Consider the following 10,726-nt stretch of genomic DNA (forward strand, 5'->3'; position numbering starts at 1 on the left):
GTTTTAATTTTACTTGAAACACGAGGGTATTCCAGGACTTGTCACCGCCCTGATTTCAACGCCTCGACCAGCCAAAAGTCATTTTGAGAATATGTCTCGGTAATTTGATGGAATGATAGTTTGCAGAAGAGTGGGAGTTGCTGCGTAATGGTGCCTGCGCCCATGAAAGGTAAACTTTTGCTACTTCAATCCTGGCCGACAGTGGAAAGGAATAAAAAAACTCCTTATTTATGCGATAGAGAAAAGTGCTGCCCATCTCTTATATACTAACCGATTTCGTCAGAGGTTTTACAACCGAGACCTTAGGAGAGAAAACGCGAGTATGTAGCCCGGAGAAGAATTTGAGCATGGGAATACTTAGCCGCCGGTACCGCGAGAAGGATTGAGTCCAAGTGGTTCTGTTGTATACGTAACGAGTCTTCGAACTTGGGTTTTGATAAACGCTTCATCAAGTCATAGCTCTACGTAGAAAAAAAGCACCTTGCTCTTCAAGTTGAGGAGAGAACACTGAAAGTCGCTCTCAAATGGAAAAACAGAGACTGACGCGAGGATTGATCTCTCCAAGTTACGCACTCATACCTACCCTCCTCGCAATAGTATGTCAAGATACTTACTACAAGACAACAACTGAACGGACTATACTCGGACACGCCACCCTGAATATCAACTGATCGCGCTGTCAAGTCGAGTCGGACTCGGACAATCCACGTGTAGTGATGATGATCTTCAATGGAAACCCACTGTAACGGTTGTGTACCTATCAAGCCCCCCCCTTCAAGTTCCCTCGACTTATGGTTTTAACCATTGCGAAGCTGAAGACGGCAATCCAGGACCCGGGACCATTCGATCGTGACTCCAGCTGAGTGTGATCTTCAATAGAAACAACGCGTACCTATCAAAATCCCCTTCGCGCGTATACTGACTCCCGATGATTTTAACCTTTGCAAGGCCTAAGACCACTTATGTATCGAGCCCGACCCCATCTCGACCAGGGGGGATCGCGGGCGACGCCCCGTATAGAGCAATTCACCTGTCAAGAAGCATGCGGTTCAGACGTGAGATGCGTCTGAATGAATCATCGTCTCCTCAATTCCCACCTTGGCGTAATTGGTTTCTTTTTTCAATATGGAACGTGTAAGAAAACTTACTGGCCTTTCGCAGTTATTTTTGTAGGTCTGCAGTGATTGATTAAGTCTTCCCGTTGAATAAGTTTGGTGATTGTTCTCCATCTTGCTGAAACAGTACGTTCGCGTCATTTAGTCGTGTGGTCTCAATCTGACACGGGACCGTGAGATCAAGGCGCCCTTTGAGCCCGAACTGGTCAGAGAAAATACGCCGTACTGCGGAGTACTTGATCGTCACGTCTAATCATCTCATGGACCTGCTTCAATGACCATGCTCCCTCATGTGCTACCATCTGAGTTGCGGGACGGCGCGCGGTTAATTAGCTCGTAAGTCTTACGTCTGAACTGGATCAACGAACTGTCATCAGACACTCGCCTGCCTAAATATCACTTTTCAGAAATAGATACCAACGGATATTCGACGTTGTCGCGACCCTTTAGAGCTTGCATATTCGGCGGTTAGTCTGAGAATATGGAATTTCGGCCCGGTCTACCTCGAACTCGTGCTTGTGCTTTTCTTTCCCCCGTTTATATGTTGTTACGTCTTTCAGTTCAATGACGGACATCCACCCTGGAAAAAAATCTCTCCGAGCCCGACATCATGATGCGGGCGGAGTTGTTTGCCGCCGGGTAGGGCAAAATGAATTGCACAGCAAGTTGCTAGCGCCCTTGTCGCGTCAAACCGTGAGACTCTGAGACTTAGGCTCAGCGAGCACTAGTAGATTCTCGAGTCGAGATACCTATCAACTCAATGGCTGGGTATTATCCCACACATAGGCGAACCATAACTCTGGTCGTGGGATTTTACAACCAACCGACAAGCCTGGCCATTCTAACAATGTATTGCGAACGGCGGGGAAGTTACCAATCCCCTCCCAGGCCTGTAAGATTGAGATTCATTTATAAGTATATCCCCATGCACACACAAAACTTAAAGGCTCTAGACCTTTTCGCCAGGATAATTGTCGGTCGTGAGATAGTATCTTTCACTGGTGACTGGCAGTTCCCCAACAATCATCCTACTTTACTTGTAAATCATTCGGAGAAAATAAAGACAAAAACCCCCGTGTCTGACTCCGGGTTCATAAAGAATCCGAATTTTGCGATCTTGTGACATTTGACAGGCCAGTCATAGTTGAGAAGGAAAAAAAATGGGAATGGAGAGACGTGGACTAGGTCAAATGTACGCCACGTTACGACCACGTGGGAAACTTTGACAATGACGAATTCGTCCGTTCGTTTCGTACATGATCGGGACCGACCACTCAAAACTTTAAACTCGTCAAGTGATATTTGAGTAGGAGGGGGCATGGGGTAGGGGCGATATACCGCTCCATCTACATACTAGATCCCGGATCTTTCGGGGTGTATCCTGGTCGCGGCCGCCCAAAATATCTTGGCGTCTTTGCAGTTCGAAAAGTTCTGCGTATCCTTAGTGTATTTTCGTTCTCTTCCATGAGGTTCAATGTCAAGCGGTTACGTTAGGTGCAGTGCCTTCCCATCACAATAGGTTCTGTCAAAAACCCTATGGGTTCTGCGGTTTTTGGTACAGCCGTGCCGCTCATTGTTACGGCTTCTCAGGAATTAGGTTCTACAGCGTAAAATTGGTGTAGTTCAAAGTCCGAGTCGCCATCGCCATTGTTTTCCATCAGGTCGTCGTCATTCCTGACTATTTCCTTGAGCCATTACAACAGCCACAACCTTTCTCCCTTGTTACGTCGTAATGTCATATCTACCATCAGGTTCAAGATGAACACAGCAAACCATCTGTTTTGCTTACGTGATCTCTCTCCCAACCGACGGCTCTTTTCTGTTTCGTCTTCTTTCATCACCACTGTGAAGCTTTGTTGCTTCCGCACTCGGTCCTCCCAGCAACCTACAACTATCACTTTCCATCAGATAAGCTTCGGCGCGCAGCTAGGTGCTCCTCATGCGCGTTAGGTTCTGGATTGCATGTGGCTCGTGGACGTGTACACATCCTCTCCATTCAATACCCCCCCCCCCCCCCGGATCGTGGATTTTATGAGGGCCGTTCTTCTTCGCTTTACCTGGACCACCAAAGACACAACCCGTGATCGCGCCAGTACGCCAGAAGCGACAAGTATCTGCCGCCGGGACTTTTTTTTGGTGCCTATGCGCGTGATGAGGAGGAAGTTCATCGGACATCTATATCTATTATCCACGAACACAGAATCGTTCCTTCTTCTCTGAAATCATGTCTAGACCTCTTCATTATCTGGACCTGGAGAATGCTTGTAACTCAATGTTGGCTTTGGGAAATTCTGTCACAACGAACGAACAAGGCCGAACAAATCCCACCGCCTCTGAACGAAAAAAAAAAAACTCAGCGTCCATTCCTCGTTTCCCCATGCCTCAAAAACTGGGCACGCTTGAACGAAGCATTGATCTCAGGAACCGCTTCCGTCGCAGAATAGGCAGGAATGAGTTGGGCTGTGTTTCCAGGAACATGCATGCAAGCGGGTTTGTTGACCGCGCTCGTTCATGACCAAACAACTCTCTACTCTTTTCCTTCATCCGAAAAATCCGGATGCAGATGCCTAAATGTTCTGTTTGCAATGGTACACATTATTCGGCATCTTATCTTGGCAAGAAGTGCAAGGGGAAGTCAAGAAGCCACTCACTAAATCATGATGGACGATAAACGGGGATCATGTATCACAACTATGACGAATTTCTTCTCCAGGTACTTTTTGGATGCATATGACGTGCGATATGGATCGGCAGGCCTAAGATTCCTGGTTCGCAAGAGCATGCGCGACTGGGCGGGGATCACAAATCGGGCGGGGTGAATGGGCTGACCGGAGCGTTTCCAGGAACTGCTTTGGTTTTTTTTCAGATGCTGCGGTAATTCCGTTCCTTGTTGCGATCTCCCTCTCTCACGGCTCCGATGCGTGGGGGGAGGGTGGGGGTCACTCAACGATTGTTTCAACTTCAACACCCCCTTCACGACCCGTTACGATCGGCACCATCAAAACTCGGATATTCAACGTTACACAAGAACTGAACACGAACGTCACTTCGGCTGTTTTTCTGTTCTTATGCACAGCTGTGCCCTTCCGTCTGCGAGTCCATAAGAGGTGGCGCTTTCGAATTCGAACAGGAGGGGAGTCTCGATCATGTCACCTTGGGGAGTTTCGTACCTCGTACTTCTATTCTCAGCGGAACAAAACTCTACAACTGTAGCATTTTTGCTCCGATATGAGGCTTTGGGAAGGAGAGACCCCTACGGATGGCTCGGAGCCGATGGCCAAGTGCCCTTGAATCTCCATACCTTCCTTCTCCCGCCTCTCCCGACGAGTAGTCGACTCGGAACTCGGATTCCATCGAACGTTAACGTTTTTCTCTGGAGCCGATGGGAAAAGGACGTAACACACCGGCCTCCGTAGAGGGTGGCAGGGGGAGGGGAGGAAGTAGGTGCTCGCACTCTACCAGTATCATCCATGAATGATGATGGGGACTCAAGTCGTTACATTGAATGGGCTTGCGGGAACTTCCGGAATCCCGCTAGGGTCAAACCATCGAGGAGGATCGGCATCCATTTATTTACAGCAACAGCCTGTAACAACCTGAGAGCCTGGACCGCCCACCCCTCCCGATACAATGAGACTTAATTAACTCCTTCCCACATCCTACTCAGTCCTCGCGACTTGGATATCGTTTCCGAATTTGACAGGCAAGAATCATTCATATAACCTGCCTACACTGGACAGCAGTGGCTGACGGCTCGAAATCGGGGTTGTTTTAGGATATGGTTCTCAGGAAGGTTTATTTCCGAGTGTTCACGCAGAGGACCGAGTTGGGAGGAGACGCGCTAAACTCTTTATGGTCACCTTACCGCGAATCCGCTTCGTGACCGATCGCAATATTCGGCGTTTTCCTTGTAGGGGGATGGAAGGGGTGCTGTTGTGCTTGCCGTCCTCGTACGCGTGTTTCCGGTTTATCCCTGCCGTCGGGTGCATTTCAGTAAGGCAGGCGTAAGTGGATTCCGTACATTGCCTCTTTCAGTCGGTTTTGCATTCGCGTCGGGCCAGCGCGAGTCGGAGTGAAGACACCGAGCTTCTCGTCAAGCTCATACGATACGGCCTATCTAGTCCGGCCAACTAAGATGTCTCCGTTTGAAAGTATGGGTCCCTTCCATTCATTTGTGAGAGGCACAATCAATGCCACACTTTTGATATCCTTATCCTTCACCTCACTCTTTGTTCAACGTGCGTGTTATGCCGTGGTCGACCATGATGATTAACCTCCCTGCATGTGCTGCATGCATCTGGACCAGCGTACTAGGCACTCAGGCTGTAACAACTGGTTCGAATATACCAATCATATAATATCTGGGACTTTCCCACAGAACGATTGTAGACTGGTTAATTATAGCTCAGTGCTTGTTAAATTGAGTTTTTGGTGGTACGAGAACACTTACATATAGTCTAAGGAAGACCGGTCCGGGTAACACTTGGAATCAATCGTTCAGGGAAGCAGGCATTCTAATCTCCTCCGATAGCTGTGCTACAAATCATGACACTGATAGATGCCCAACCACGCTTCTAAATGTGCCCACCTTTTTCCAATCTTTCGAGTCAAAAATCAACGCGCGCTTGGTGCTAGGTAAGACTGATTATCAAGGGAGGGACGCTTCACCATCAAGTCGGATGAAATTGACCAAGAAGGTAAGTAAGAACCTGTAAATAGCTTCTTTCCATACGCCTGTCCAAGTTCTCACAGATGCGCGACCTTGGGTCGCTATTATGCATTCGAAATTTATTACCATCCCAGGAACTGATACGGTAGTATGAATCCATGTGCCCGCTCTTTCAACTCGTAATTGACGGCATACACCTTCGCAGTGCCGCTGTCTTCCAACGTCAGGCCTTGCCAATGTTAATTCTGCATCCCTCTTATGTATTCGAGCAGGGACGCCTCAAGCTGAAGTCAAAACTCTGATAACAACAACTGTGTAGCCCACTACATACCCCGGAAGTCCAGGTCTGACGAGATTTTTAATTGTTTCCTAATCTCCGACTTTCAATGGGAGGCGGATCATTGTCTTTCTCTCCGACGGTCTGATTACTATGTGAGGGGAAGAGAGAGCCTGCCGTTGCTAGTACGCCAAGTATTTAAAACGAGTGGGAAGAAAAAATGATAATAAAAAAGATCCAGAGCAACCCCTTCTAGCTAGTACGAATTATTGGACGTGGTGTGTAGTTTGAGTGAGGGACGAGGGGGTCCCAGAAAACTTGCTATGTTCAAGCTGCAAAATAACTAGAAGCCAGGTGACGGCAGGCTCTTAGCTTGCCTTGCCGCGAAGGAATGATCGTGACAACTCGCCAAGTCCACTGTTCCTCGACCTGCCCACCCTCCGCTCTATTGGACCTATCCCGAGATAGGCGGACATGTTACGTGGCCTACATATCTTTTACGTACGTATCTTCAAACAACCCAAACCGCCACTGGCGCCGAGATTCCACTCAACACGATCGAGAGCGCGTTTTTACCCCGTTGTTAATACCAATACTATATCCTTAACGTTCAACAGTACGCAGTCCGATGTTGGTACCTGCAGGGGGCCTTTGTTGAAGCGAGATCCTATCTGTTCAAAGGGAGGAGGTGGCGGGGGGCAGCTTGCGTTATACACCACCTGCATCCCGCCATTGGAAAAGACATCAGCTAGATCATGAACATCATCATCCCATCATCAAAATTATCTGCTTATTCAGGGACTGCCTTGCATTCACATTGAGACAATGGACAAATAAATTGGTCGCAGACTGTATACACACACTATCAAGAAAGAAAGATAAAGCAGTCCGGACGGAAATCGGAGATTACAAGATGAAAAAGAATGATGGGTAGCGGGGATGGCAGAAAAATGGAGTATAACGTCACTGGTCTAGTTCGTGTCTGCCTCTGCCTCAGTCCACTTGAGATGCTGCTCATAGAAATCTAGGAGCTATATAGATTGTGTCAACGACATTGACGCCCCGGACCGAGACGGCGAGTACATACCTTCTGAGGAAATTTCTCTCGGCAAGCTGTAGACTGAGCCCTCACGCGTCTCTCCGCTAGATCGCCTATGCACAACCATCAATGAACACTAACTTGGGAAAAAGCAAGATAAAACAAAACTCACAAAGAAAAGTATACCCATAACAGCTTATCAGTCTGATCCTGCTCAACTGTCGTGACCGTATCCACAAGATGCTCCCAGCTGTCCAGGTTTTCATACTGGGACATATCGCCAATAGGCGATCCCTCTTCCATGACAATATCTTCGTTATCTGGAGGAGGCTGAGAGTGCTTTTTGCCTCCACCCGACTTGCGCGACTTTTTTGTCGTCCTTACATCCTCCTCGTCCTCAACAGTCGCGCCGCGCTCAGACTGAGGTTTCCTGCCGCGTTTCTTTGGCGGCGCAGAGGCACTCTCTTCCTCGGGAACCTCAGTCGATTTTCGAGGCTTACGCCCAGATGTCTTAGACGCGCTCTTTTTCTCAGTTCTTCTTCCAGAAGGCATCGATTAGGTCTTGCGCATTTCTGTGTGAAAAAGAATTAGAACGAGGGCATGAGGCAAAGGGTGGAACACGAACGCGGCATCAGTTTCGTCAACCCACGAGTTGTGCTCGTCAGCATAACCTCTCCATTTGACCAAATAACCCCCATTCGGCCCTTGATTTTCAGATAAGTATGATGTACGATGTATCATTTTATCGCGATGCTTACATCTGGAAACACCCCGCGCTTGGCCTGGACAATTTTTTCAATCTCATATTCTTCCTCTTCTCCGTCTTCTTCTTCTCCTTCACCATCCTCTTCAGGTTCATCTTTTCTTTTCTTGGATGATGCACCACGCTCGTCGTCTTGGCTATCGGAAGCAGAGGGAGAGACAGCTCTAGCCATAATGTCTCTGTCTGTGATGAAGTTTGTTGAAGAGGCACCGTGGGAAATAACTGCCGGCCGTGTCAAGCTGAGCGAATAGTAATGTCACGACGGGTCGCATCACTGACAGTGATAGGCTACAGACAGAAAACGTTCCGAAATGTAGCAGTTGAGTAACAAGTAATATATTGGTGTACAAGGCGAGGAAATATAAGATGCTACAAAGATACGTGGTCATCGCCTTCTGTTTGGACTTGCGCTGCGTCCACGAGGGCCTCTGCCTTTTTTCGGACCGGACGGTGGTGGTCGAACGAATGCGAAGTCACACTGTATTGTCTGCTCCAGCAGGGTGGTACCAGATGCACCATCGATAGCCGCCTGCGCCTCAGCCATCGTCTCGTATTCCACCAATGCATACCCCTGCAGAAACAAGCAATTATTACGATCTGAAGAGCACTGCAAAACTCGGATATCTCACCTTGACATACCCTGTCCGCCTATCTAGGTTAAGGTGCAGGTTTTTAATCTCTCCGAATTCTGCGAACTTGTCGGTGACGTCCTCTTCAGTCGCTTCCTCGTGAACATTTGTCACTAGAACAATCCAGCCTTCAACCGCTATATAATTGCGTCCGGGGAGAGAACGGGGGAAATTCATCAACACGTTTCGAAGATATAAAATCCAAGTGAAGACTCACAACGCGCGGCCCTGGTATCGGAATCTTTGGATTCGACCCGGTCATATGTGGGTTCAGCAGTCACCGTGCCCTCGTTGCCGCCTGCAAGCGAAGAAATAGAAGGGAAACGAACAATGAGTAAACCAATGCAATCGGTAGTATTCAAACCACACACCCGTGTTTTGGAAGCCACGACCTCTCCTCCTAACGGCTCCCCCCGCAGCGACTGAAAAAACAAAAGTTAGGATGTCATATAGACTGGCGAAAAAATAACAGACGGACATACCCTCGTCAATGTTCATTTCATCGTCGGACATGGTGGTGTAAAAGACGCGGCGAGCTGTCACACTTAGTCACATCAGGACAGGGCTCTCGGCAGACTTCCGAGACCGGGCGGCGACAAGTTCCGGGGTCCTGGTTATGTCAGGTAGACCACGTTGCTCTTGCTCAAAACGGGCACAGATTCCGAGATCTGGACAAATTCAGTTCTGATAGAACCAGTTCGCAGTGATCTTTCTAGCTACTTGAATTCCACGGCGATCTCAAAGCTTGAAAGCTTGTTCCCCTTTTCTTTCTTGCACTCTTGCTTAGAATCCAAAAATGTTTAGTTTGCCACGAGTCAATCCCACGACGTTTCCGTTTTCGAATAGCCGGCCACAATAGCGATGGGTGAGATGGCTGGCGGCTGGGATTCCTCCACGGCGGCTGCATCCAGATTACGGCTCATTACAAACTGATGCAGGGCACAGTTCGTTCATTTTTGATCTGAATCGTGGACGGGCAGTAAGCGTTTCCTCCGTTATTATGACGTGCCTGACCTATTTTATTTGGGAAACATCGCCTCTTTGATCAAGATTTGGCAGCAAAAGGGCGTGACCGAAAACATCCTTGTAGCCTTTTCTTCAAATTCTTGTCACAAGGTTTTTATCAATCCCTTTAAGCGGACATACCCGCTGCGAAACTGTTTAAATACTCCTCCTCTACAACTGACCGTCCATCGTCCTCTCCCTTCGTATTCCGTCTTACTTCTCGTACTATAATTCCCAATGCACGCTGTGCCACTGATCAACCACCCGTGCACCCTATGCTGCCGGCCCACTTCTATGTGGTGCAGCCGTTGCCAAAGTGCCTGGTATTGCACACCCGAACATCTCAATAGTGTGCGCCCACACATTCAACCCATCCTTCGTCTCTCCTTACGCGTCTTCACAGGACTGGCCCCGACATCGGAAAGAATGCATGCCGGCCCAGAACGCATCCGGCGGTTACAGCTTGAACATGATCGCGACACCACCTCCAGCAGAGCCACAGTATATAACTGTCTCTGCGATTCTATTTGACCCGGTGGAGGGTGAGCCCTGCCTTCTATTAATATGTGTATGATGCCCGACTAATCAGCCCCCAAAGAGCGTCCACGAATAATCTCTGTGACTTGCCGGCCGTCACATAAGCCTACGGAGGGCATCTGCCCGGTCCCTATGGTACACAATCACTTCCCTGATGGCCTCTCAGAAGGCATCGTTCTCACCCAGGGTTTAAATGGCGAACCGTTGAGATTCCCTTTGCATCTCTGGTACTCCCCTACTGCCCTCCAAAAATCATCTCCTGTAAATCGCGCCATCTACCATATAACATCTGGTGCTGCTCCCAAGGCGTGGTGCGGAGCAGTCATCGTCTTAAAATTCAATGGATCTCGGAGGCAGGGCTACGCTGATGCAGGTTCTAATGACCTTCCAGCACTGTCGGCTTATTTTCTCGCTTACAAGTAAAAAAGTGTGAGTGCCGTCTACATCTATTACAGGACTGTATGTTGATCAAACATGCAGTGTCACGATTTATTCGAGTAGATATCGCGGCATCACCTTCAATCTTCCTTCTTGTACATATCTTTTTCTGTAGCATACTTATTGTTATCGATCTCTCCCGCTATCCTCGCATCACGTTTATCTATCCGCCTGTTTCATAAGTAGAAAATAGACGAAACACTAATGCACATCGTAACCTGTCAGAACGCGTGAACTTACGACTAGAACCATGC

The 10,726-nt window shown here is 48.4% G+C and overlaps 3 protein-coding genes across 3 annotated transcripts; 1 reads left to right on the forward strand and 2 right to left on the reverse strand.

Annotated features, from left to right (window-relative positions):
* Window positions 1–6,774: 6,774 nt before the first annotated feature.
* EV420DRAFT_1547809 (uncharacterized protein) lies at window positions 6,775–8,113 on the reverse strand. Its single transcript, XM_060473360.1, has 5 exons — window positions 7,869–8,113; window positions 7,726–7,773; window positions 7,273–7,635; window positions 7,149–7,197; window positions 6,775–7,092 (listed from the first exon to the last, which is right to left on the reverse strand). Exons 1-5 carry the CDS (start codon window positions 8,033–8,035, stop codon window positions 7,033–7,035), a joined length of 687 nt encoding a protein of 228 aa, XP_060330164.1. The 5' UTR covers window positions 8,036–8,113; the 3' UTR covers window positions 6,775–7,032.
* EV420DRAFT_1547811 (RNA-binding domain-containing protein) lies at window positions 8,114–9,112 on the reverse strand. Its single transcript, XM_060473361.1, has 5 exons — window positions 8,975–9,112; window positions 8,864–8,914; window positions 8,710–8,790; window positions 8,493–8,629; window positions 8,114–8,434 (listed from the first exon to the last, which is right to left on the reverse strand). Exons 1-5 carry the CDS (start codon window positions 9,003–9,005, stop codon window positions 8,249–8,251), a joined length of 486 nt encoding a protein of 161 aa, XP_060330165.1. The 5' UTR covers window positions 9,006–9,112; the 3' UTR covers window positions 8,114–8,248.
* Window positions 9,113–9,567: 455 nt separating this feature from the next.
* Window positions 9,568–10,692, forward strand: EV420DRAFT_483389 (uncharacterized protein). The gene is made up of 3 exons (XM_060482333.1): window positions 9,568–9,848; window positions 9,901–10,039; window positions 10,096–10,692. Exons 1-3 carry the CDS (start codon window positions 9,735–9,737, stop codon window positions 10,455–10,457), a joined length of 615 nt encoding a protein of 204 aa, XP_060330166.1. The 5' UTR covers window positions 9,568–9,734; the 3' UTR covers window positions 10,458–10,692.
* Window positions 10,693–10,726: the final 34 nt, after the last annotated feature.

This window comes from Desarmillaria tabescens, assembly GCF_030435595.1.
Source record: "Desarmillaria tabescens strain CCBAS 213 chromosome Unknown EV420scaffold_20, whole genome shotgun sequence".
In the NCBI taxonomy this organism is placed as follows: domain Eukaryota; kingdom Fungi; phylum Basidiomycota; class Agaricomycetes; order Agaricales; family Physalacriaceae; genus Desarmillaria; species Desarmillaria tabescens.

Coding starts and splice junctions, on each gene's coding strand:
- EV420DRAFT_1547809 (XM_060473360.1), bottom strand. CDS start 8,035: ATGGCTAGAGCTGTCTCTCCCTCTGCTTCCGATAGCCAAGACGACGAG. Junction 7,774..7,868: donor GTCCAGGCCAAGCGCGGGGT/GTTTCCAGATGT, acceptor GGTCAAATGGAG/AGGTTATGCTGACGAGCACA. Junction 7,093..7,148: donor GAGAGAAATTTCCTCAGAAG/GTATGTACTCGC, acceptor CAATCTATATAG/CTCCTAGATTTCTATGAGCA.
- EV420DRAFT_483389 (XM_060482333.1), top strand. CDS start 9,735: ATGCACGCTGTGCCACTGATCAACCACCCGTGCACCCTATGCTGCCGG. Junction 9,849..9,900: donor CACCCGAACATCTCAATAGT/GTGCGCCCACAC, acceptor GCGTCTTCACAG/GACTGGCCCCGACATCGGAA. Junction 10,040..10,095: donor TCTATTTGACCCGGTGGAGG/GTGAGCCCTGCC, acceptor CAGCCCCCAAAG/AGCGTCCACGAATAATCTCT.
- EV420DRAFT_1547811 (XM_060473361.1), bottom strand. CDS start 9,005: ATGTCCGACGATGAAATGAACATTGACGAGG. Junction 8,630..8,709: donor CGATACCAGGGCCGCGCGTT/GTGAGTCTTCAC, acceptor GCAATTATATAG/CGGTTGAAGGCTGGATTGTT. Junction 8,435..8,492: donor GGCGGACAGGGTATGTCAAG/GTGAGATATCCG, acceptor TTGTTTCTGCAG/GGGTATGCATTGGTGGAATA.